Source organism: Suillus subalutaceus (genome assembly GCF_016647625.1).
Source record: "Suillus subalutaceus strain FC151 chromosome Unknown DFJ58scaffold_9, whole genome shotgun sequence".
Lineage (NCBI taxonomy): Eukaryota > Fungi > Basidiomycota > Agaricomycetes > Boletales > Suillaceae > Suillus > Suillus subalutaceus.
Window position 1 is genome coordinate 540,016 of NW_024540258.1, and position 22,037 is coordinate 562,052.

The 22,037-nt window shown below is 49.2% G+C and overlaps 6 protein-coding genes across 6 annotated transcripts; 4 read left to right on the forward strand and 2 right to left on the reverse strand.

Annotated features, from left to right (window-relative positions):
* Nucleotides 1–1,270: 1,270 nt before the first annotated feature.
* Nucleotides 1,271–5,276, reverse strand: DFJ58DRAFT_904014 (uncharacterized protein). Its single transcript, XM_041394892.1, has 10 exons — nucleotides 5,068–5,276; nucleotides 4,836–4,998; nucleotides 4,016–4,807; nucleotides 3,324–3,949; nucleotides 3,185–3,263; nucleotides 2,705–3,134; nucleotides 2,559–2,653; nucleotides 1,863–2,509; nucleotides 1,683–1,806; nucleotides 1,271–1,627 (listed from the first exon to the last, which is right to left on the reverse strand). The coding sequence occupies exons 1-10, from the start codon at nucleotides 5,227–5,229 to the stop codon at nucleotides 1,473–1,475; spliced, it is 3,273 nt and encodes a 1,090-aa protein (XP_041249243.1). The 5' UTR covers nucleotides 5,230–5,276; the 3' UTR covers nucleotides 1,271–1,472.
* DFJ58DRAFT_763546 (heat shock protein 70 family) lies at nucleotides 5,277–8,119 on the reverse strand. The gene is made up of 6 exons (XM_041388621.1): nucleotides 8,002–8,119; nucleotides 7,879–7,943; nucleotides 7,621–7,816; nucleotides 6,616–7,524; nucleotides 6,189–6,578; nucleotides 5,277–6,138 (listed from the first exon to the last, which is right to left on the reverse strand). The coding sequence occupies exons 1-6, from the start codon at nucleotides 8,041–8,043 to the stop codon at nucleotides 5,470–5,472; spliced, it is 2,271 nt and encodes a 756-aa protein (XP_041249244.1). The 5' UTR covers nucleotides 8,044–8,119; the 3' UTR covers nucleotides 5,277–5,469.
* A 175-nt stretch (nucleotides 8,120–8,294) lies between these two features.
* DFJ58DRAFT_496797 (uncharacterized protein) lies at nucleotides 8,295–11,288 on the forward strand. Its single transcript, XM_041380685.1, has 3 exons — nucleotides 8,295–8,469; nucleotides 8,523–9,198; nucleotides 9,250–11,288. Exons 2-3 carry the CDS (start codon nucleotides 8,590–8,592, stop codon nucleotides 11,164–11,166), a joined length of 2,526 nt encoding a protein of 841 aa, XP_041249245.1. The 5' UTR covers nucleotides 8,295–8,469; nucleotides 8,523–8,589; the 3' UTR covers nucleotides 11,167–11,288.
* A 587-nt stretch (nucleotides 11,289–11,875) lies between these two features.
* Nucleotides 11,876–15,695, forward strand: DFJ58DRAFT_763550 (uncharacterized protein). The gene is made up of 13 exons (XM_041388622.1): nucleotides 11,876–12,288; nucleotides 12,400–12,513; nucleotides 12,538–12,608; nucleotides 12,636–12,672; nucleotides 12,703–12,727; nucleotides 12,749–12,863; nucleotides 12,900–12,947; nucleotides 12,969–13,364; nucleotides 13,402–13,811; nucleotides 13,871–14,396; nucleotides 14,448–14,589; nucleotides 14,640–15,164; nucleotides 15,214–15,695. Exons 1-13 carry the CDS (start codon nucleotides 12,081–12,083, stop codon nucleotides 15,375–15,377), a joined length of 2,781 nt encoding a protein of 926 aa, XP_041249246.1. The 5' UTR covers nucleotides 11,876–12,080; the 3' UTR covers nucleotides 15,378–15,695.
* An 867-nt stretch (nucleotides 15,696–16,562) lies between these two features.
* Nucleotides 16,563–18,373, forward strand: DFJ58DRAFT_892828 (uncharacterized protein; the record flags this gene model as incomplete). The annotated part of the gene is made up of 5 exons (XM_041394789.1): nucleotides 16,563–17,706; nucleotides 17,759–17,862; nucleotides 17,914–18,091; nucleotides 18,140–18,212; nucleotides 18,283–18,373. The coding sequence occupies 5 exons, from the start codon at nucleotides 16,563–16,565 to the stop codon at nucleotides 18,371–18,373; spliced, it is 1,590 nt and encodes a 529-aa protein (XP_041249247.1).
* A 1,814-nt stretch (nucleotides 18,374–20,187) lies between these two features.
* On the forward strand, nucleotides 20,188–20,720 carry DFJ58DRAFT_496904 (uncharacterized protein). Its single transcript, XM_041380686.1, has 2 exons — nucleotides 20,188–20,462; nucleotides 20,516–20,720. The coding sequence occupies exons 1-2, from the start codon at nucleotides 20,361–20,363 to the stop codon at nucleotides 20,675–20,677; spliced, it is 264 nt and encodes an 87-aa protein (XP_041249248.1). The 5' UTR covers nucleotides 20,188–20,360; the 3' UTR covers nucleotides 20,678–20,720.
* Nucleotides 20,721–22,037: the final 1,317 nt, after the last annotated feature.

A 22,037-nucleotide genomic window follows, 5' to 3' on the forward strand; every position in this document is an offset into this window, starting at 1 on the left:
GCACCAAAGCTAAAGCAGAAACATAACTCACTATCGCGACGCGCTGCTCTGGCCGCTACCTCATGTCTATTTGGCGAAAACTTGGCATACATGCTGGCCATTCTAAATTACACAGCGTGAGGGTCAGTCATGTTGCTGAATCCTGGATGCACAAAAAACTACTCATACTCACTTCGCCCAATGCACATTTCATTGAATTGCAACACTGAGGATCGGTAAGGCAAACTGTGTTTTCATTGCCACATGCACTAACAGCAATAGATGCTGTCAAAGCAACGGTAATGGTGAGGGAGGAGAAATGCATTATTGTGCGGGGTGATGAATCTGCTAAGGTTATCTCGAATAATACCCCTGAGGATGGGGGGACACAGTAGGAAGACGGCCTGCTTTTATATCCTGAGGGTAGCAATGGAGAACTCGGGGGTTCCGATCGGTTTGTAAGAATGGATATCGTTGCACGAATTTAGGCAGAACCTACAGGCTACAAGCTACTTCATGAACGGTGATACCTGACGTGGCTGGAATGAGTGACGGAAGCTACATCATTTAGCGAGCTATGGAAAGCCAGACCACCGTGCTTTTACAACTTCTTCTCAGAGCCTGCCTATTAAGGCAAGTGCTTCCATTGAGTCATTGACCTCCAAACACCCACATGTACGACCATTAGAAAAATGTATTAACCGTTAATTGTGACACGTCACGCATTCATGATTCGAGGTATCTCTTATTCTGACATCCGCATGCTGAGCATAAGCGCCACGCAAGTACTGGTATGCACTACTGTCATGTCCGAATCGAAGTGCAGTTTGAATTTTGAAATTGTCCTAAACGGACTCACCGTCGTAAATGGGGAATGAGCAAACTCTCGTACAAAAAACGTAACTAGGGTCACTCGAATGTCATATGAACGATTGGGCACGTGGATTGTTGTTCTTCGACGCATGGCCAGGGGGTTTGAGGAGGATCTTGGTTGACTCGGAATGAATGAGAGTTGCTACTGCATAACAGAGCGCCAAGAATTTACCTGACATACCGGTATAACCTTGCTCGTGGATGAATCGAGATATCAATATTCCAGTTCTTGAGTCAACTATAAGATTCTCGAGATTTAGTGAGGCGCTGTATCATGTTCAGTTGGCTTGGAGTTTCTCGTACAATAAACCCCGATCAGACGCTGCTGGATCTCCCATCAGACAGTGAAACTCAAAAGTCTGACGATATCATCGGTTTCGGATCCATGTATTTCTCGAGAAGGACCTTGGGCGTGTTTGCGGAATCTGGCCAGCGAGTTAACATATAACGTCCTGCATATCAGCATGTCTACAAATAATAATATCAATCATTATATGCGCCAGATACTCGACATCCGGTACTTTCTAAGCCAATCTATAGGATTCTATCAGACACTGTTACGTGTATATCGTCCCAAGAGAACCGATTATCTGAGCTCAGGCTCCATGGAACAACGAAAATTAGAACTCATCTGCGCAGTGGCAGTCGCAATCCGCCACAGGGCACATGCCACGCGAACGTGCACCGTCTTCACCAAAGAACCAATCAAGAATATGCGATGCGTGTCCACCGTGACGACATGTCTGGCAGATGACGATTGCGTCGTCAATTGTGTCTGGGACATTAAGTCAGTCCGGCTCCCCATGCGTTTACACGAAAGAAGACATTACCTTGGTAAGCGGCCTGCGACTGTGAGAGCCCAACATCACGCGTATAATCTGGAACGATGCTCAGTGTCATTAGACAGACCGAACACCGCGGGAGAGCACGACTGCAATGCGGACATGCAGTAGGCTAACAAGTCATCCGATATTAGTAGTTCTTACATTCAAAAAAACAACGGCACTCACACGTCCCTTCTGCGTCTCGCCCAACACGGGATTCATCGGCTTTGAGCAATAATTACATCGAATCAAGATTTGCTTCGGAGCCCAATCAAAGGGCGCCAAATCCCCACTTAACACTGCCTCTTGCAGTATCTGCCCCCGCTCAACATCAAACGCAACTCGGTGGTGGAACAGCTTAAAGCCGTCCAACAAGTCCCTATACGTCTCTAGCCATCGCTCCGCTCGCGCGTCAAAAAACTTAGCAGGACACACATGACCAGCGAGGATAGCAGCAGTCTGCACATCGCCCGTACGGTCTACGTAGCTCTGTAAGATGTCCATACCTGAGGGGGTGAGCCCTGTGATAATGAGGCCCTCGATGTCACCGCGCGTACAGGCTCGGTCGGTCGTGCGTGCAAGGTAGGACGATAGCGCTTCGTCCTCCAGAAACTGGAAAGCAATTGCAAGACGCTCCCGCAGCAGAAGTGATTCTTCCTCAAGAACCTTGGACCAATCCTTGGAGGTAAGTTGGGTAAGCATAACACGGAAGTATGGATCTTCAAGGCGGACGATGAGGCGTTCGGCGTGGGTGCGCAGTTCGTTAGATAAGGTGTTGCCAGCGCTGGGAATAAGTGCTGCAAGAGTACCGGACACGAGATTGTGCATCTCGTCTAAGATATCATGTTTATCATTGAACGAAACGAAGAAAGACAGCCGCACCTTGACTCCGCATTAGCAGCTCCAGCGCCTTTTGATACTGTCGCGTGAAAACGAGCCAACATGCAGCTCTTGACTGCTGCCCCTCCTTCTCCCACCTACACGAGAAGTTTAGCAATGAAAACCACACATACATAAATCGTAGTCACCTTCTAATCTCATGGTTCATCTCCTCCTCCCCAATACTCCATCCGCAGAGATGCAACGCAAACTGTCTCTGTTCAAGCTTTTCTGTGTTGCGGACAGGGGGTTTCCATGGACGTCCCGAACTCGATGTCCGTCGAGCGCATAGTGCAGCAACGGCAGCCGTGAAATCCCCATATGCCAAATCATCAGAAGGCTGTCTCGTTCGCGTCAAAGGGTCTAGCACAGCAGGAGTAGATAGCGGAGAAAGACTAGAATCCCTCGGAGAAATTTGAGGTATCGTCAAAAGACCGTCAAGGATGCTAAAAGACGGTGCGCTCGACTCAGGAACTTGAGGTAGCGGTGCGAATCCTTCCCATAGTCCCAAAAGTCCTTGGTTTGAGAATTCATATCCATGTAATCTTGACGTCGGCGAGCATACGAGTTCACGGGAATCTGTGGTAGAGATGAACATCCAGAGTTGGAGACGCTCTGATGGAACGCACGATGTATCCAATCCCATAGCTCTGACAGCGTCGTATTTGAACAGGGATCTTCCTGTACGACTTGGGCGTTATGCTTGGCCTGAAAGAAAAAACCGTGGTCAGAACCCACATGACGAGATGTTAGAGTGAGACAACTCACGTTTGCCAGCCCATATCCACGGATAGTGCGCCGACGCATAATCATCGAGATATCATCCTCCACCACTTGATGCACGCTCCGTAAAATCTTCCCTCTCGATGAACTCTTCTCTCCAACTTGTCGATGACCATTTAATTTCGGCTTCTCTCCAGCCTCAGCCCTCGCAGCCGTCTGAGCACCGACATTACTCGGCGACGTAGACAGCTCAGACTGGTCGAGCGGGTAGTATCGAAACGAAGCTGGACTATACGTCCTCACTTTTAGCGGCTTCGATGGTGTGGTTTTGCTTTCCAGAGCTGGGAACCCATCTTCATCGCCCCTCCCAAATGCCGGCAGACTCGTAGTTTTGTCACGCCCCCGAGAAGTCGTGGTTTCCTCAATGCGTATATCCCACGGTTGTGGTGGAACTCCATGGTCCTCGAAGCCGGGGAGCACCCTGCATCCCAACCCAGCACCAATGACAAGATCCCCGCGTGCACTCCACGAAGCCTGTTTCGGTGTATCATACACAGCATAAAGTTCAAGATCCCCATCTTTATTGACGACCATAACCTCGGAAGTAAGCGAGAACGCGCGCTTCCTCGGAACAAGCGCAAAAGACGCAAGTGGTTTCCGAAAGCTCGTCGCTTCAATTAGAATAACGCATCAGCATACACACAGACAAGACCAAAAAAACAAAAAAAAAAACATACTTTTGCGCGTATCAGAAAGCACAAGCGCCAAAGCCTCCTGCGATTCAACATTATTATTCCTCATCCCATTCACAGCACCAGCACCAGTAGCAGTCCAAGGCGCCCACGACCTCTTCGCAGCCCGACTATGTGACGACTCTCCTGATCTCTCCCCGTCGGAATTATTCTCGCTCCCATGCGCCTGCTGCAGATCCCAAAACCGCACATAAGAAGAATCCTTCTCATGGGCTGCAAGCAATCCCCTCCTCGAGCTCGAAAACTCGATATGGTTGACAAAAGACGCAGACGCAGAGCGTGGTCTTGCACCATCAGCAGCTGCGTCTTTCTCTGTAAACGTAAGCAGCGGATGCGGGAGGCGTCTTGCATCCCAGACGGTTATAATTCCGTCTCCACAGCACGCAATCTGGTGTGGGTCGATTGGGGATGTTGCTATGCCGTAGACTTTAGTTGCGATATTAGTAGTTGCTGGGACTGAGCTCCGGAGGTCAAATAACCTCAACCACCGTGCTGATATACCAGCTAAGAGCATATGCGTAGATTGTGGGAGGAAGGCGAGGGCTGAAACTATTTCTGTGGGTGCATGTTGCTGCAACACGCGTCCGTCAGTTCTGTGATGACCGACTTCAGCACGCGCTATTCGAGGTTGTGGACGTGCTTCTACTGTGTCTTCTGATAAATTAAAATTGGGGGGTTTGGAGGGTGAGAGGAGGGGCGTGGCGGATTGGATATCCCAGATGATGAGACTGGAGTCTCCCCTGACTTTGTCGAGGCCGACAGCTAGGTAGTTGGGGTCTGCGTTACAGAATGCGAGGGGCGTTACATGACCGGGTGTTGCGCACTGGAAGCGTGACGACTGGACCGCTTGAGAGGACGTTATTCCGAGCGACCTTGGTAGCTTCGAGTCTGATGAGGTCGACGCGTCCAGAAGCTGTTCCGACAGCAAAAAGATCGTCAAATGCAGGGTCTGGCGACCAAGAGAAACACTATAGGTGGAAAGGCCAGAGCACCTTGAGTCGAATCAAGCTTTCGAGCGGAAGACTACGGAAGCTCACCTTCATGAACTGCAAGTCATTTTGTGAAGTTACATGTCGAATTTCAGATTCTTCTGGTGCCCATTCGTACATTGTCATTTGAGAGCCTCCTCCGACCATAAACTTGTTCTCCCATCGTGGATGCCAGAGTAAACGCTTCTCCGCCTGCGCGGAAGGGGCCATGCTCGCGGTGACCCGTCAAGATGAAGCTTAAAGTAATCATCCCAAAAAGGAAATGAACGATGAAGTGAACAACGACAAAGAGCCAGAAAATAGACGTTCAACGATAGTGGTACACTATATTGCGGTACTGTATATGCTCTACGCTTCATATGCATCATCACGGTCTAATCAAAACGAACCCAAAATTATGGCTAATTTTACGAAACGCAAGTTACTCAGACTCAGAGGTCAGCTAGAAGTCTAATCAACATCCATCTCCGGCGGCCCAGGAGCCTCCCCCTCTGCCTTCGGCGGACCCTGCTCCCCCTTCGGCGGCCCTTGCGTCCCCGCATCAGGCGTCTGCGTCCCACTCTGCGGTGTCTGCGTTCCAGACGTCCCCTCCGCCTTCACAGGCTTCGGCTTCGGCTTCGTCAAAATCGGAATCGCGAAATAAATCACATCCTCCCTCTTCTTCCCAATCTCCACGCTCGTTAACACAGGATCCACATTCTTCGGCTTCTCGGCTTGCCGTGCATTCTGGTCATCGAGCCACTTTTGGACTGTCGCACATTTTTCGACGACTTTCTGTTTTTCGCTGTCGGCGATGTGCGCGAATTTCTCATCAGGGGAGGTGGCTTGGGAGATGTAGTCGTTGACGGTTGCGCGGAGCTGGGCCATGGCTTTGGGCCGCTCTTCGGCTTCGCGGTAACGCGCGACGATGGCGTCGCCGACTGCTTTGAGGGCGTCGAGTTTGGCGACGTACGCAGATTTGGTGGCGTCTTCGCCTTCGTCGGAGTACAGCCAGTCTTCGGCTTCTTGGAACATACCGTTCAGCTTCTCTTTTTCTGCAGCCTGTGCGAAGGATGAGTAGCGCTCATCGAGCTTGGCGCGCATGTCGTAGACATATTCCTCCAGCGCGTTCTTGCGGTCCTGTTGATAATCATAAGCACAATTCTATACCATGGATTGGTAAAACAAACCTCAGTGTCCATGACAAGCTTATCAGCAGTATGCATCCCTGCCTCCAGCTCTTTCAGCTTCTCAACGAAGCTCGGGTCGAGCGACGAAGTACGAGTAGAGAACGGAATCTCCTTCTTCACAACTCGCTTCTTCTTTGGTGCCTCCCCATCAACTTCCATAGTCTCCTCGCGCTCCTCCACCTCTTCCGTGTACGCATTCTCAAAAGACATGATCCCATGCAAATTCAGCCGCGTCTTCAATTTCACGCACGTAAGGTCGCCGTTCGGGGCAGGCGGAACAGCTTGTGCCGTGAACCGTGCAATTGACGGATTGATTCCTCCTGGTAGAGTAGCAGGCTCTACGTACTCGGCATCGATCTCAAACGGCTCCTTGCGGTAGAATGTAAGGATCTTGGTAGACGGGATGCCATTCCCACGAGGGGAAAACGACAAGCTCAGTGTCATCGTCTGGATCTGAGGCAGAGCGCTCCCAGGACACCTTGATCGGGTACTGGTTGATATCGTGCACGTGGAACTCGCGCACGCGGAAGGTAGGAGATTGGAAGGCAGCTGCGAAGGTGGCGCCGCGAGCGATGGCTTCGTCTTGGTTGAGGGTGGTTGAGAGGACTTTGCCTCCGAGGGCTGCTTGGATGCGGGCGCGGACTGCAGGAATACGGGTGGTGCCACCGACGAGCTCGACGGTGTCGATATCATCGATGGTAAGTTGTGATTCAGCGAGGGCTTGTTGGAGGGGCACGGCGATGCGGTCTAGAACGCCTGAGATGAGCTCTTCGTAAGTTTCACGGTTAAGCTTGGATGAGGCGTCAATGTCGTTCATGAGTGATTCGACGTTCAAGGGGGCCTCATTGTTAGCTGAAAGGATCTTTTTCAGTTTCTCACAGCCGCTGAGGAGACGGAAGGTTGCTTTAGGGTTGGAAAGGACGTCGATATGGTATTTGGCGTTAAACTCAGCAGCAAAGTATTGGATGAGAGCGTAATCGATATCACGACCACCTAGGTGGCGATCGTACGCAGCTGCTTTGACGGACAATTGACCTTTGGAGAAAGCGACGACTGAGACGGACATGGAGGAATGGCCAACATCCACGAACATGACGTGTCGTGGGTTTTCTGGCTCGGGGAGATCGAGTTTTGTGATACCGTAACCGAGTGCGACAGCAGTCGCGTCATTGATGAGACGCAGAGCATTGAGACCAGCAATTTGTGCTGCATCAAGCACTGCTCGTCGCTGAATATCGGTATACCATCCTGGGACAGCAATAACGAGATCAGAGACTGCGGTCTTGAGCTCATTTGCGGTGATATCACGCAGCTTGCCGAAATACATTGCAACAAGCTGGGGTAGCAGAAAAAATCTGCTTTTCGCCACGATATGTTACCTGGGATGATAAAGATCAGTATGAGATTAATTAAATTTTTATCGCTAGCGAACCTCTACGCCGATTGTTCCTTCAACATCAACAAGGGCTGCATTGAGGAATTTCTTCTCTACTTCGACATCTTGATCCTGTAGTGTTCTACCGATGAGGCGCTTGAGGCTACCTATGGTATTCTTGAAATTTGAGGTCTCTTGAGTTTTTGCAGATTCGCCGATAGAGCGTTGTTTGGGGCCAAATGCCACGAGAGATCTAGACAAAAAGACATGGAATAAGAATTAAGAATGGAAGGATGCGAGAAAGAAGATGCAGACGGTGTTGCACGATTGGAAACCTCGTTTACAATGATATCGATACCTCGATTTCTTGCTACGCCGATCTTTGGGTAACAAGAAGTTAGTGCATTGATGTGATCTAAGCGATGATAGTGGACGAACCTTGCTGTGCAGAGTACCGAAGTCGACACCGACGACAGACATTGCGACCAAGTTATTCTAATGAAGATAGTTCGTGATTAAGATCGGATGGCAAGCAGACTTGTTTTTAAATGCAAATTCAAGCGCGTTGATGAATTCACATTTCGTAGCTATTCTCTTTTAGGAAATTTCGCCACTATTCTACAAAGTTCGATGCTTTTCCTTCAAAGGCACCCGCGGCTGTGGCACGAGGCGGTAGCATGCTGTTCAACGGCCGTGCTGCGTACATAGCATTAAAATTCATCGAATGCTACTGCTGTTGGACGAGGAGCTGTAGACATATAATTATTTAGTTGTCAGCGAGAGCGCTCATAAAGCGCTATGTAGCATATGTGAAGCAGCTGTGAAAAGACGGACACGTTTGGGAAGAATCTGAATCAAGTTTGACGCTCTCTCTATCTTCTTGACTCCCATCTTCTAGCCTCGTTGGTAAAGCATGGTTTTCAGCTTAATTTTTAATCGGACTGATCGATCTTTGGTAGGGATTAAAACCAAGGTAAAAACATCTAAAACCAACGATTTTAAAACCAATTCGGATCGCAAAAAAAAATGTCAGCAAGGCAAAATAAAAAGCGCAAAGGCCGAAACAACGTCAATAACCGCGAACGAACGGTCACCACGTTTACAGAGGATCCAAACACTTCTTTCCTAGTACCACTACCAAGCGAAGAACCTGCTCTCTCTTCACCTTTCTCTGTTGCTTCTACATCTGCTACCAACAACCCAAACAATAACTTTCAGAATTTCGGCATGTCCTATAATTTCCATGCGCACGGACCCAACAGTCAGCCGCAGCAGGGCCAACAACAGCAACAACAGCAGCAACAGCAACAGCAACAGCAACAGTTCTTTTCTCCGCAAGTCATCCTACCTCCAGGCAAAAACGATCTTGAAGTACTAGAAAATTTAAAATCTATCATCAAGGAAGGTCAGCACGAGTTCTATCGTGCAATTCCTCAGCCGGCTGCTCTCGCTAGCCTCTACTTGGGCCCAACCTCTTCTCAGGTTCTGCCACATCCAGAACAGCTTCCTGCGGATTATTACAACCAGTCTGGTTACGATAACTCTTCTGACGACCAAATCCCTCCTTACTCTTCAGATTCCGCAAGAAGGCCCCCGGATCCACCCGCAGTCAAGAAATCGTCATCGACAGCTAATGTGCTTATTTTCGGTCTTACCCTAACCCTCTCACCTAACACGTGTTCTCAGAATCCAGACCCTACTCCCCCACCTGGAGGTCCCAAACCTGGAAAAAAGGTTGAAGCTCCACCCCAGAAACCCGAAAGCAAGATGTCAACGGGTCCAGATAATGCCGACGTTAATCCCCGAGATGGTGCTCTTTCAGGCGATCATCGCGACAGTTCAAAAATTGAGACATCTCGTCCTCTTGGTGACCGTCCTGGTGAGTATACCACTCGTCCTTCCGTCGACTCTTCAGCACCAAAGTCCACCTACGATGGTAAAGACGATATTAAACGAGATACTTTTCGTGATTCCCCATTGGACGACAGAAGGGTCCGATTTGATGCAGAACGCCGTCCTCTCGATAGCCGCCCTAACGGTAATGACCCTCGACCGCCTCCAAGGGATCAAGCATTCCTTGATAAAGAAAGAGACAGAGAACGTGAAAGAGAGCGTGAAAGAGAACGTGAATGGGGACGTGATCGTGACAGAGACCGTCCTCAATACGGTGGTCGTTCCTATGGACGCAGTCATGCTCCTAGACCTCCCCCAGAACAACGCCATTATGAGCCCCGATATCCATTTGACAACATCCCTCCTCGCCGCTATGATTCAAAAGACGATTTGGATGTAGACAAGCGCCCTCCCCTGCGTCCTGACGATCGCGGTCCACGTCCATCTCTCGATGATAGGCGGCCGCCTGTTGATGACCGTGAATCCCGTGGTATGGTGGTTGATGACCGCGATCGTCCTAGTCGAGTCACCCTTGACGATCGTCCAACGAGAGTCTCTGGCTCAGTCCATAGTTCTGAAGATCGTACTGTTCGACCTCCGCTTTCACCCGATGACAGTCACCGCATGGCTGATGACAGACCTACTCGCCTTCCTCTTGCCGATGTGGCACGTGCAGCGGATGTTGATCGTCCTCGACCTCTTGAAGAGAGAATATCTCAACAATCAGTTCCTTCCCTCCAAGAACGTCTCAGCCAGCCTGGGGCTCCAAGAGTGGAAAACCGTGTCACCCACCAACCGAGTTTGGAGGAGCGCTTGTCAAATGCACCTATTGCTTCTGATCGGCCTCTTCCGGATGCCCGTACTAGTCCTGTAGAATCATCACGTGTACTGCCTTTGAGCGATCGTCCTGCTGCTCCTGCTGACGTCCGTCCTCGTCCACCTGTCAACGATAACTTCGCACGCCCAGCAACTCCTCCCCCTCGTTCCAGTGGTTATGTGGCACCACCTCGGGCGGCATCTGTCGCTCGGGATGACCTCCGTGGACCCAAAGATTCACCACCAGTTGTTCGTGATGCGCGCGATCTCCGTGCAAGGGATCTCTCACGGGAGAGATCAGATGTAAGACCACCTTACCGCTCGGACCTTGACAGAGGGTTCAGTGATGACAGGCGTCCTGATGCTATGGATTCTCGCCGCTACAGTCCACCACCTCCTTCGGACGTTCGAGGCAGGAGTTACTACCCTCCACGGTCACCACCTCGGGCGGACGTACCATTCGAGGCTGATTCTGACCGAAGGTTTGCGACTGCTGATCAGCGAGACTCAATCGATAGGCGGCGTGACTGGTATGGAGCTGCCGATGATGACAAGTCTCGTCCGCCTGTATGGAGACCCTATGATAGAGAGCCTCAGAGAGAACGGTATGACCGCGATGCGCCACCTCCCAGAAGTTCTGGGTGGGAAGGACGTGACCCGGAACGGAGAGCACCGTTTTCCAGTTCCCCAGTCCGCCCTATTGATTCTTCCCGTCCACTGAGCTCGCGCCTTGGAGATGGATACCTGCCCCCCGTAGACGACCGTTCGTATCCACCGCGAGACTTTGACCGTCCCCGCTACACAGGTCCAGATAATGACCCTCCCTTCGTCCGTGGCGTCCGTCCGCGCAGCCCGAGTCCGCCAAGAAGAGGTGGCGGCGAACAGTTCTCTTGACGATATCCGACCACCTCTCAAACGGGCACGCGAGGACCCGCCATATAGCGGTGGTGGTGGGTACTACTCGCCTCGCAGACCGTCGATGGGTGATTACCCACCTCGTGCTGCTGTGACGCCGCCACCGGGGAGCGGGACAAGCGGTGGGTTCTATGAGTCGCGTGGGGGGGCCACCGCCGTTTAGTAGTGCTTCTGCTGGGATTGAGAGGGATTATCCGCCAAGAGAGAGGTCGGGACCCGGGGATGGTGGCCCATCTTATGGGGCTGCGTACGATAGGGATACGAGGCCGCCGAGATCGCCCCCTCCGAGGATGTATGGACGACTTTCGTATAGACCGGATCCTAGGGATGATCGGAGGTATTTACCGCCTCCTCCGAGATCTGGTTGAGGTATGTGTTTGTGGGTTGGTTGAAGCGTGGATTGCTGATATTGCGTAGGAATACATGTATGAAGATTTATGTCATGAATGCATTTCTTGGTTTCTTTTTTCCTTTCTTTTTCCTTTCTTTTTTCCTTGTCCTTTCGTTTCTATCTTTTCTATGAGTTATCATCGCTGTTCGACTGTGCATGGCCATGGTATCGTACACATGTCATATAGTCCAGATTCTTCTATTTCATTCAGAGTTGTAAAAGTTTGCAGCGCTACTTTAAATACTCCTGATTCGTGTTCCATACGTAACTTTCAAATATGAATGGATATTCGACGTGACGTATTCCAGTCAAATTTTGCGGTTTTCAATTGGCTGCGTTCGATTTCCCAAACTGCAAGCGGCACCGCGATCTCGTGTCAATGATATGATTCACCCATCCTCTCTCTAAGTCCAACACATCCATATATCTAACCGACATTGTATTCATATATTGTATCTTGATCTTGTCCATATCTCTTGTACGATTCGCTCTCTGTATCGCTATGCCTAGAGGAAACAACAACAATCGTGGGCATGGATCTCCTCGAGGCCCAGGTCGCGGTCAAGGTCGTGGACGTGGACGTGGTGGACGAGGGCGGGGACGAGGACGTGGGCAAGACTATAACAATGATACACCTCGAGGAAACTACCCTCATAGCCAAAACGAGATGGATGTCTCGGTTCAGGTCTGGCAGGAGCCATCATTGAACAGTGCGTAGGGAAACACTTACACAAGTGTTTCTTCTTATCTTGACATCCATGCAGACTTCTCAAGAGGTGGGACTCACGGTCGAGGAGGATTTGGATCGGGATCGGGATCAGGTACGCCTCAGCGAGGAGGAAGCACCCCTCGTCGTGGGATGGGTATTCCCAGAGGTAGGGGACGAGGACGAGGAATATCCGACGCTCCCAGAGCACGAACAGGCTTCGGCTACGGTACCAATCGGAACAGAAACGCAGCAAACACACCTCTTTCCAAACTCCTCGACTCTGAACGACCGTACCTCAAACCTGTTATATTCGTGCCATCGGTGCTTACAAGGACGTTGTTTCATGAGGAGGAAGATATTCTACAGCCTGTAGCTGAGAGTGCTGGTATGTGTTATGTTTTTCTGGTCATTGTAGTTTTTCCTGAATGTTGGGTTGGATGGTTAGGTCCGAGTGAAAAAAGCCATGTCCCTACTGCAGATCGCGTTGCTCGCGTGTTCAGTGGAGGAACTCTTCCCCCTCCATCCTCGTCATCTTCAGAAGACGGTGTTTCTGATCATGAGGACGAATTGGAGGAGGTCGACTTTGCTGATATGGGAAATCTGTTTCATCAGCTTCATACTGCTCAGGCTTCCACTAGTACCCGGGCTTCACATGCACAAGTCGCTTCTTCTTCACGCAAGGAGGTATTCACTGGGGTGTATAACAAGAGAAATCACACTGTCGCAACTCCCCCATCCCATCCAGCTCCAGAGCATGCAGATGTATCGCCCAAAAAACCTAACCCCGTATCCATTGATGCGGCGGTCAGTGAGACAACCGCCATTACTGTACACAGCGTCACTACGCTAGAGCATTCAACAGCTGCCATGGTGATAACCAAAGATGACGAAATAGCCATCGATAAACCAGACACCTTCCCATCCTCGCAATCTCCCACAGCACCAATATCAAACGAAATCACTGTTTCCCCTACATGTCTTCCTGAAGACGATACCCCCACCTTCTTCGTGGATACAGAACCTACTAAACCATTTACGCATCGCTCCTCCAGCGATGTCGTGCTTTTTGATCGCACCGTCTGGGATGGTGCTCCTCTTGGGGAAGATGACGAAGCTTATCGTATATGTTGCACCCCACCCACGATCAGGGCAAGTTTCGCCCAATGTTCCTCGAGTACGGTTACCCTCGAGGTCTGTACTGACAGGTACTACCAATCCCATGCAAACCTACCCAGGGCCCGTGGCGCATGAAGACACAATCGAGAATAAGAGTCTCCCAGTTCCGAGCGAAGCTCCCCAGTTCTCCTCCGTTTCGTTCGATTTTGCTACTCCCAGCCCGAAGAAACAGTCTCGTCAGAGACCAATCTTCACTCCGGGCGATCGCTCAAAAGCGAGGATGCAAGCAAGGAAACAAGACGCTCGAGTAGCTCGTAAGCGTGCCAAACGTCAGGCAATGTTTGGGTCCTTTGGCGCGATACTTTCTGAAGCGAGATTGAGAGATGCTGATGAACGGGGAGCGCAAGAGTGCTCGATGGGAGTCTCGGCGGAAGGACGATTCTGATGTTGATTTTGGTGACGACGAGGACGATGCCCGCCCCGGTAAATGATGGTGTCGACGAGGTATCTATTGGACTAGGGGGCATGGATCTAGACCCGGATCTTGAACCAGATTTGGAGGCTATGAAAGGCTTCGTTCAGAGCATGAGCGCGGAAGGATCGCGGCATCGCACGATTGATGAAATCCAGGACGAGGAAGAAGACGACGGAAGTGACTCCCACGGGAGTTATAACGACACAAGCGATGAAGAAGACAAGGAAGAAAACGCGGTGTTTGAAGTTGAGGAAGAAATGCTTATTGCAGAATCAGAGGGGGGAAGGCCTCATGAAGCTTCACGCTCAGATGATTCTGACGAGGCAGATGATTCGTCCGATGATGAGCTCAGTCCAGGAGCTAACTTCCAGGCTAGACTCCGTCGAGTCCGCGAGAAATCGCGCTCGGCGAAGCCAGCGACAGCTGCAGCTGGAAGCGATTCAGAAGAGGAGTCTGATGCTCCTTTCCCGCGATGGAATCGAGGTGATTCCGACGATGATTACATCGCACGAATAGAGGTGTCTCGATTTCCCTCCTTGCACTCCACGAAGGCTGACTTCTACCTACAGGACATGCTTGAAATGCATAGCGGTACAACTGGTAAAGACCGCAAACTACGCAATAAACTATTCCGTGCAATACAGAATGGTCAATTCGACCACATCGATGACTACGAAGAATTAGATGGATCCTTCAGCTATCAGCCAGCGAGTTGGTGCTCTTTCTATGTCATGTTGATCAGTTATCTAATTGATTTTCAGAGGGCAAGAAAGACAAGATGAAGGAATTGCCCGCCGAGCTCCAAGAGATGTGGGAGAAAGATCGCGCCAAGAAAGCTGAACGCAAACGGGCTCGCAAGGAGGCCCGCCTTCTCGATGCCGTCGATCCCATTTCTCCAAAGAAAGGCGGCAAGAAGGGGCGCAAGGCGATGCGGGCAGCTGCACGGCTGGATCCGAGGGAGCTCTCTGAAATCCAGAATGCGATCGAGGATATGGTGACACTGGAGAAGCAGATTCGCCGCTTCATTAGTGACACCAGCGGAAAGAACAACATGGTACTTCCTCCGATGAACAAGGCGTCGAGGAAAGAAGTTCACGAGCTTGCTAACTCGTTTAACCTCAAGAGTCAGAGTAAAGGCAAGGGAAAGGGGAGATATACTACTCTCATCAAGTCCACAAACATGCGTGCTATTGATGAACGCAAAGTCAAGAGTGTCATGAAGAAACACGGAGGCCGGTTTGACACGGTGCCTCGACACAAAGATGGAGATGAAGTCGGCAAGGTATGTGATTCGTCCACTTGACATAAATGTGGCTCTTACATTCTCGTTTGCAGGCTGCTCCAAAGATCGGAGAGAAACGAATGTCGGGTTCAGGATGCTTGCTTCTATGGGATGGGCAGAAGGAGACAGGATCGGTGGCGATGCGTCCACTGGGATCGATGCGCCTTTGACGGCTATCATCAAGAACACGAAGCTGGGCCTAGGCGCTACTCGATAGTCACTATCTTCAGAGCGAAATATAATGCCTTCCCTGACCACAGCTGATCCTTGATGAAGCACAGCGAGTTCGTCAAGGCTGGAAATGTGAATGCAGTGGTATTACGGATCCGGTTGAACGTTGTTTACTATGTTGATGAGGTTGGTTTTCCTAATGCGGTTTTTTTAAATTCTATGCGGCACTCGAACTATTGCGTTGAGACAAGTTTTGCAAAAGATAGGAGAATCAGATACAATCACCTTGCGGAGCAAGGTCATGTTGGAGAAAATTTGGTCATGACAAGGGCTCAGCGAAACTTTCCAAGGGGTCAACTTCCCGCTTTCCTTGGGAGGTGGTAAAAAACAAGTCGCCAAAGGTTCTGTAAGCCCGCTGGCTTACTAGAGTTCCCATAATCTACATAAATACTGACTGCGATAATCAAGCGTGAGCTTTGATTATCACTGCCTTTTGGCGTAATTGTTAAGGGCGTCGGGGACGTCACGTGTATGGAGAAATGGTCAGGCGAGCGGAGTTTGAAAAGCGGCCCCTTGCCAAAGCTTCAGTGTATTGGTCTGTCTATTACCTCCCGGGTCTAATGCCGGGTGCCGGGGAACACCTTCCCCCTCTCAGAAACTCACTGTTTTCTTAGAACTATTTTGTTGCTTCCAACGAATTCATGACTATGGTGCCCAAATCGCCGCTGCCTCCGGTCAATAATACTGAAGACCCCACGCCGTGAACGTTTTGCGTCATCGACAGCACGCTGGAGTCAGTTGTATGTCAATCATGGACCAACCCTAGCTAGATGCTTTCACTGATTTGATCGTCTAGAACACTAACACGTGCATCGTACCCTTTGAAAAAAGAAGGAACTAGTATACTCCTTCTTCAAGGTCTGACTATTGGAATTAATTGTAACCTAAATTCAGCCACTCCACTTATGATGCCTGGCTAATCGTTTGCATATTACTCTCAATAAGGTCATATTGGAAAGGGCTCAGGCGTCTACACACTGCCATGGCTGACCCATGTACACTCCAAAATCTTTTACAGCGCCTATGGTCACCTTCTGATCATGCGATGCATAATTATTGTCGCCTGTCCCCTTCGCCTCGTGGATCATCATGAGTAAAATGCGTGCATTGTCTTCCCACCCTCTGTTATGCATATAATGGGCAAGTATCGTCTACAGCTGCTAATTGCATCATGTCTGACGATGACACCTTCAGTAAGGATCCCTTTGACAAAGGCTTATCCACTCGGAGGCTCGTCATTTTTGGTTCCATTTTCTCCATTCTTGCTGGCCTTGGTTTTATCGCTGGTGGTGTTTACATATGGATCTTCACATTATCGAGTCCAAACCACGTTCATGGTCTACTGTACTTCAAGTGCCACGTCCCCTATGAGGTACCCGGCCTAGCACTGAATCTGATTGTAACTGTATGCACAGAGTGTGCTGGGGTAGTGCACTCCATGACCTTGCGATTCGTATTATTTCAAGAACGTCGTGCCACGTACAACTTGAATCTGCGTCTTCTGACTGGATCTGACGAAAAACCTATGAACTCTGTCATCATCAGCGGGCTAATGGCGCTCTTGCTTATCATTTCATACGCGTCCAGCTCTTTCTTCTATCAAGACTTGGGTCAGTATATCTGGTCCGATGAGGCATGTGGGGTATTGGCAATTCTGGCCATCGTCCTCGGCATCTCCATTTTTCTCCAGACATGCATCTCGCTCTTTGCACTACGGGATATAGAGATCCCGACCTGGAGCACTTCCCCTCTCGATACCATACCAGCACTTCGCCATATCCATCGTCCGCAATGTTTGAAGAAACATTACCTATTTGCAGACCCCTGCACGTGTGTTGGTACCCCTCCAGATGCAATAAAACCTATACACCCCCAGCCATCTGCGTGGAATACTCGCAAAGGAGTGAGAATGGCAATTCATTTTTTATGGGGTTTAGGCATCACATGTATGTTCTGGGGCCTCTGGGTCTACCTAATTCTCCCAGAAGGTTCGAATCGTTCATGGGCGTTCTTGCCGGGCCCAAATAATTACAGGGAAGACGCCATTAATGGTGACTACTGGGTGAACCTACATGGAATTACGTTTGCAACATGGCTCTCGCTGTACGCGCTCATGGTGATCACCCAAGGCGGCCTTACTCTTGGGCTCCACTGCGCAGAGCTTGTTGCAGGTGTAGTACGAGATGAGACAGTATGGAGAAGAAGAAATGAAGGATCGAACAGCGGAATGAACTCTTCTTTCAGCTCTCAGTTTCGTGCGTTTGGGCTACGCAACTGGCTGTACATCGTGCTGTTCTGTGCCAAGCCAATCCTTCGTATGTCCTCTGTGATGCACTATGTACCTTGACTTACCTGCATCGCCGGCAGATTGGTTATTTGGTCTCGCAGTTGAGATATACATCTACCAAGACGTCACTGTTACAGATGTGTTAGATGGATACACTGCTGGAATTAACTTCTACTTTGCCCAGGTATTTGTCGTCTTTAGTCAGTGCTGTCCACCTGTCTGATTGGATGTACAGATATTTTATTTAGGGTTCAGTCTCTTCATCACTGCCATTATTTTCACATTAGCAGCTTGCCACCATCCAAAGGGAGCTCAGCTGGCTACATACAGACACATTAAGACACTCCTGGACCTGGATGACCGAGAGGAAGCACAGTCTTGTGGTATGGTGGACCTTGTCATTGATGGTCCAGGTAAGAAATATTTAACTCATGTAATTGTGCTCTGAACTCTTTTGACAGGGACGAGCAGGGAGTCACTTCTGGCGGGAAATGGTTTGCTAGACGCAAAAGCACATGCAAGGAACACCTCATTGTAAGCATGGCTTACATCAGTAAATCACTAAACCTTCACAGACTTTGGCTTTTCACACAGATTCTCACAGTGTGACAGACATCACAGAATCCCAGGATCCCAGAGCCACAGACTTACAGATTCTCACAGTGTGCTACAGACTCACAGAATCCACAGAATAAATGACAAAATTTTCACTAAGTCTTTTCTTTAGTTAAACATCAACACTAAGCCTTATTGTAAACTAAAGCTTATTAAAATTCATTGTTAGGACAAAAAGTGCTAAACCTATTGACTAATTAAAACTTGTTGGAATTCACAAATTTTACACTTTGTACTAGTAAACCTCCAACTTGAAGTTTTCTAGTCAAAAATAAGGATTAGTTTTTTTGAAGATTTCAATAAGGGCAAGTTATGTTGAGGTTTGACTATAGATTTCAATAAGAGCAAGTTATAATGGGGTTTGACTATAGATTTCAACTTGACAATATTATGAGGCTTGAGAATCATTGGTATATGTATCATTGTGAGAGAGGAAAAGTAAAGACACTATGGTGTAATGGTAAGTTTGTGTTATTGTTGTTGCTGAACTTTGTGAAGCCTCAAGTTCAATTCCTGCCAATGACACTTGAAAATGTCAAAAATGCGAATTTATTTTGTTCTATTTACTAGGCAATGCTTTGTCACTGTGAGTTCTGTGGCTCTGCTGGGAGGTTCTGTACAGAGCTGCACAGAAAAGATGTAGCTGGACAGAAGGGACCAAGCTGTGGCACTGTGACACTGTACAGCTCTGTACAGCTCTACACAGAACATTGTAATTTACTGATGCTACCACACGTAATTCAGTATACTACTCGTTGATTGGACATGCCGCACTGTTGTTAGTTACGACACATTTGTCTTGATTAATATATAGTCGCCATCGCTGTTGTGTTTTACTTACCTCGTTCTACTCTCTGGGGTAGCCTCCAGGCATCCACCTGGCATACACGTGTTGCGGGAAGCCTTACTTCCCAGATTTCATTTTTTCTTCTTGCCGCTTCTGCTTACTTCTGAAACTGGGCAAAAACAGGGTCCCGTTTATTATGATACCTTACTTGGGCGGCACGCTGGCACTGACTTGTGTCACAACCCTTTTAACGAATAAATGTAGGGGCAGAGACTAGGACTCAAACAAAGGTTATCTAACAAAGAAGAGAGGATAGCAGGGACGTCTTAGGATTGCTAGCAGTAAGCTAATACAAAAGAGGTTTGAACTGAAGAACTACTGACTACAACGAGCTACCTATATACACATATTGAAGCGGAGACTGAATCTGAATCTGAACTAACTAACCAATCATTAAATAGGAAAGGGAATCGTACGATGATCTAAATATAACTACACTATGATGTTATGGAACGTGTGATAGCTGTGCAAGGGTTCTGGAAGGTTCTAGAGTCACATGATTTGATCGCTTGTGAAAGGAAGTCGAAATCGGGAATGTCGGAGATAGAAGTAGTAGGCGCTAACGGAATAGAGAAGTTGGGGTTAGGGTTTGTGAATGTTATAGGTATAGACGCCGACTGAGCGTTAACGACGGGCGCTTGTGATGGGCGCTTAACAGGTGTCTTACGAGTGTTCAAGAAGGAATAATGATTTGTATTTGGAACTCGTGACACTTGACAGCTTCAGTGTGTCCTGTCCATTTCGTGATGACCTTCCCCTCACTGTCCCATCAACGCTGTCCCATCAACGCTATGGTCTTCAATCCCACACTACCCTTTTCATCTTGCCATCGTCGCCTATCTGAGCACTGCTTCCTAGGTCCCATAGTTTAGACGAACCGTCATACGAACATGTGATGATGTGCTGCCCTCCAGGCAGGTGCACAACACCTTCCACGAAGCCGGAATGGCCTCGTATGGTCCTGTAGGGTGCTATCGCCGGAATTTTAGCCGTGGGGGAAGATGGGATGGTGGGGGTGGGGGAAGACGGGATGGCAGGGGTGGGGGCGGAGAAGCAGATTCGCCGCTTCATTAGTGATACCAGCAAAAAGAACAATATGGTACTTCCTCCGATGAACAAGGCGTCGAGGAGGAAAGTTCACGAACTTGCTAACTCGTTCAACCTCAAGAGCCAGAGGCAAGGGAAAGGAGAGATATACTACTCTCATCAAGTCCACAAACATGCGTGCTATTGATGAACGCAAAGTCAAGAGTGTCATGAAGAAACACGGAGGCCGGTTTGACACGGTGCCTCGACACAAAGATGGAGATGAAGTTGGCAAGGTATGTGATTCGTCCACTTGATATAAATGTGGCTCTTACATTCTCATTCGCAGGCTGCTCCAAAGATCGGAGAAACGAATGTCGGGTTCAGGATGCTTGCGTCTATGGGATGGGCAGAAGGAGACAGGATCGGTGGCGATGCGTCCACTGGGATTGATGCGCCTTTGATGGCTATCATCAAGAACACGAAGCTGGGTCTAGGCGCTACTCGATAGTCACCGTCTTCAGAGCAAAATGTAATATTTTTCCCTGACTACATCTTGACCTGAGCCTTGAAAGCTTGATGAAGCACAGTGAGTTCGTCAAGGCTGGAAATATGAATGCAGTGGTATGCAATTTCTCGCCTTCATGAGTCACAAACGTTGGCGTCTTAACTCCATCACACGTATTTCTGCAGAGTCTTTGTAGAATTCCCCTGACATAGCAATATGAATGTCATCTAGTGGACATCCTGTATAGATAGCGTATCTCACTGTCTCAGCTCAGCCTACCATATATTCTCAGTGTTTTCCTGAAAATATGTTTCGTGATAATTGGGCTCGAGGGACGTACGACTCGGCACGGAATACAAATGTACGTGACTAATAAGAAAGGATACCTACGATATAAAAAGAACTAGAATGCCAAAACGATACCTATGTGCTGTCGGTGCCAGGAGAAACACAACAGAGGAACAACACTACACGAACCCCCCACGTAGGGTTCTTGATGCGTTTCGCCTTGTCACTAGCCGTTTCCCGCGGTGGAGATACATACAATGCCTTCATGGTTATCAGACCTCAGAAATCGGACACACATCCAAGAAAGACATACCTGTTTGTCTCGTTGTGCAACAACTTCAACAACCTGAGGACTGCAACGAGACGAGGCAGTTTGCCTTGTCCATAGGTGAAGTTCGGGTGTTTCATCGGCGTTGGGTGGAGAGCGGAAGAGTGACGACATGCGACCAATAAGTGCACCTGGACGTGACCCCGAGGGCGTTTGGGATTGCTGAGGCTCGGTTGTTTCGTTGGTGTGGAGTCGAGAGTGGGGCAAGAGTAAGGACAGGTGACCTAGGAGCACCTGTGGATTTAATCGCGCAAGCATTGAGGGTTGCGGAGGTTCAGATATTCCATCAGCAGTGTTCGCCGGAGAGCGAAGGAATGAAGATAAACGACTAAGGAGCGCACGTGGACGTGACTCCGAAGTTTCGATCGCTTCATTGGGTGAAGAACGGTGAAGGTGCGAGGAAAAGCGATCAAGGAATGCAGAAAAATTAGGATGGGTACCAGGTCTTGCGGAGGACTGAGAACACATGTTAGGTCAGTCAAGACCAAAAATTATTAATAGAAATGGTGATGGCGCACATGAGCATTGGCTTCCATGTCGTCAAAAAAACCTGATGGGAGTTCATCTGCATCTCCGAGCGGGTTCGGTGAACCCGTAGCATCAGCCTGCAATGTCGATGTTATTCTCGTTAACGAGGTTAAGGAACACATCACCCACCTCCAAAAATGATTTATCTTCTATGTCCTGCGAAGAGCCATGAGATGACGTATACACATTCTGTTTGAGTTCGACTTTTGGTACCTGATT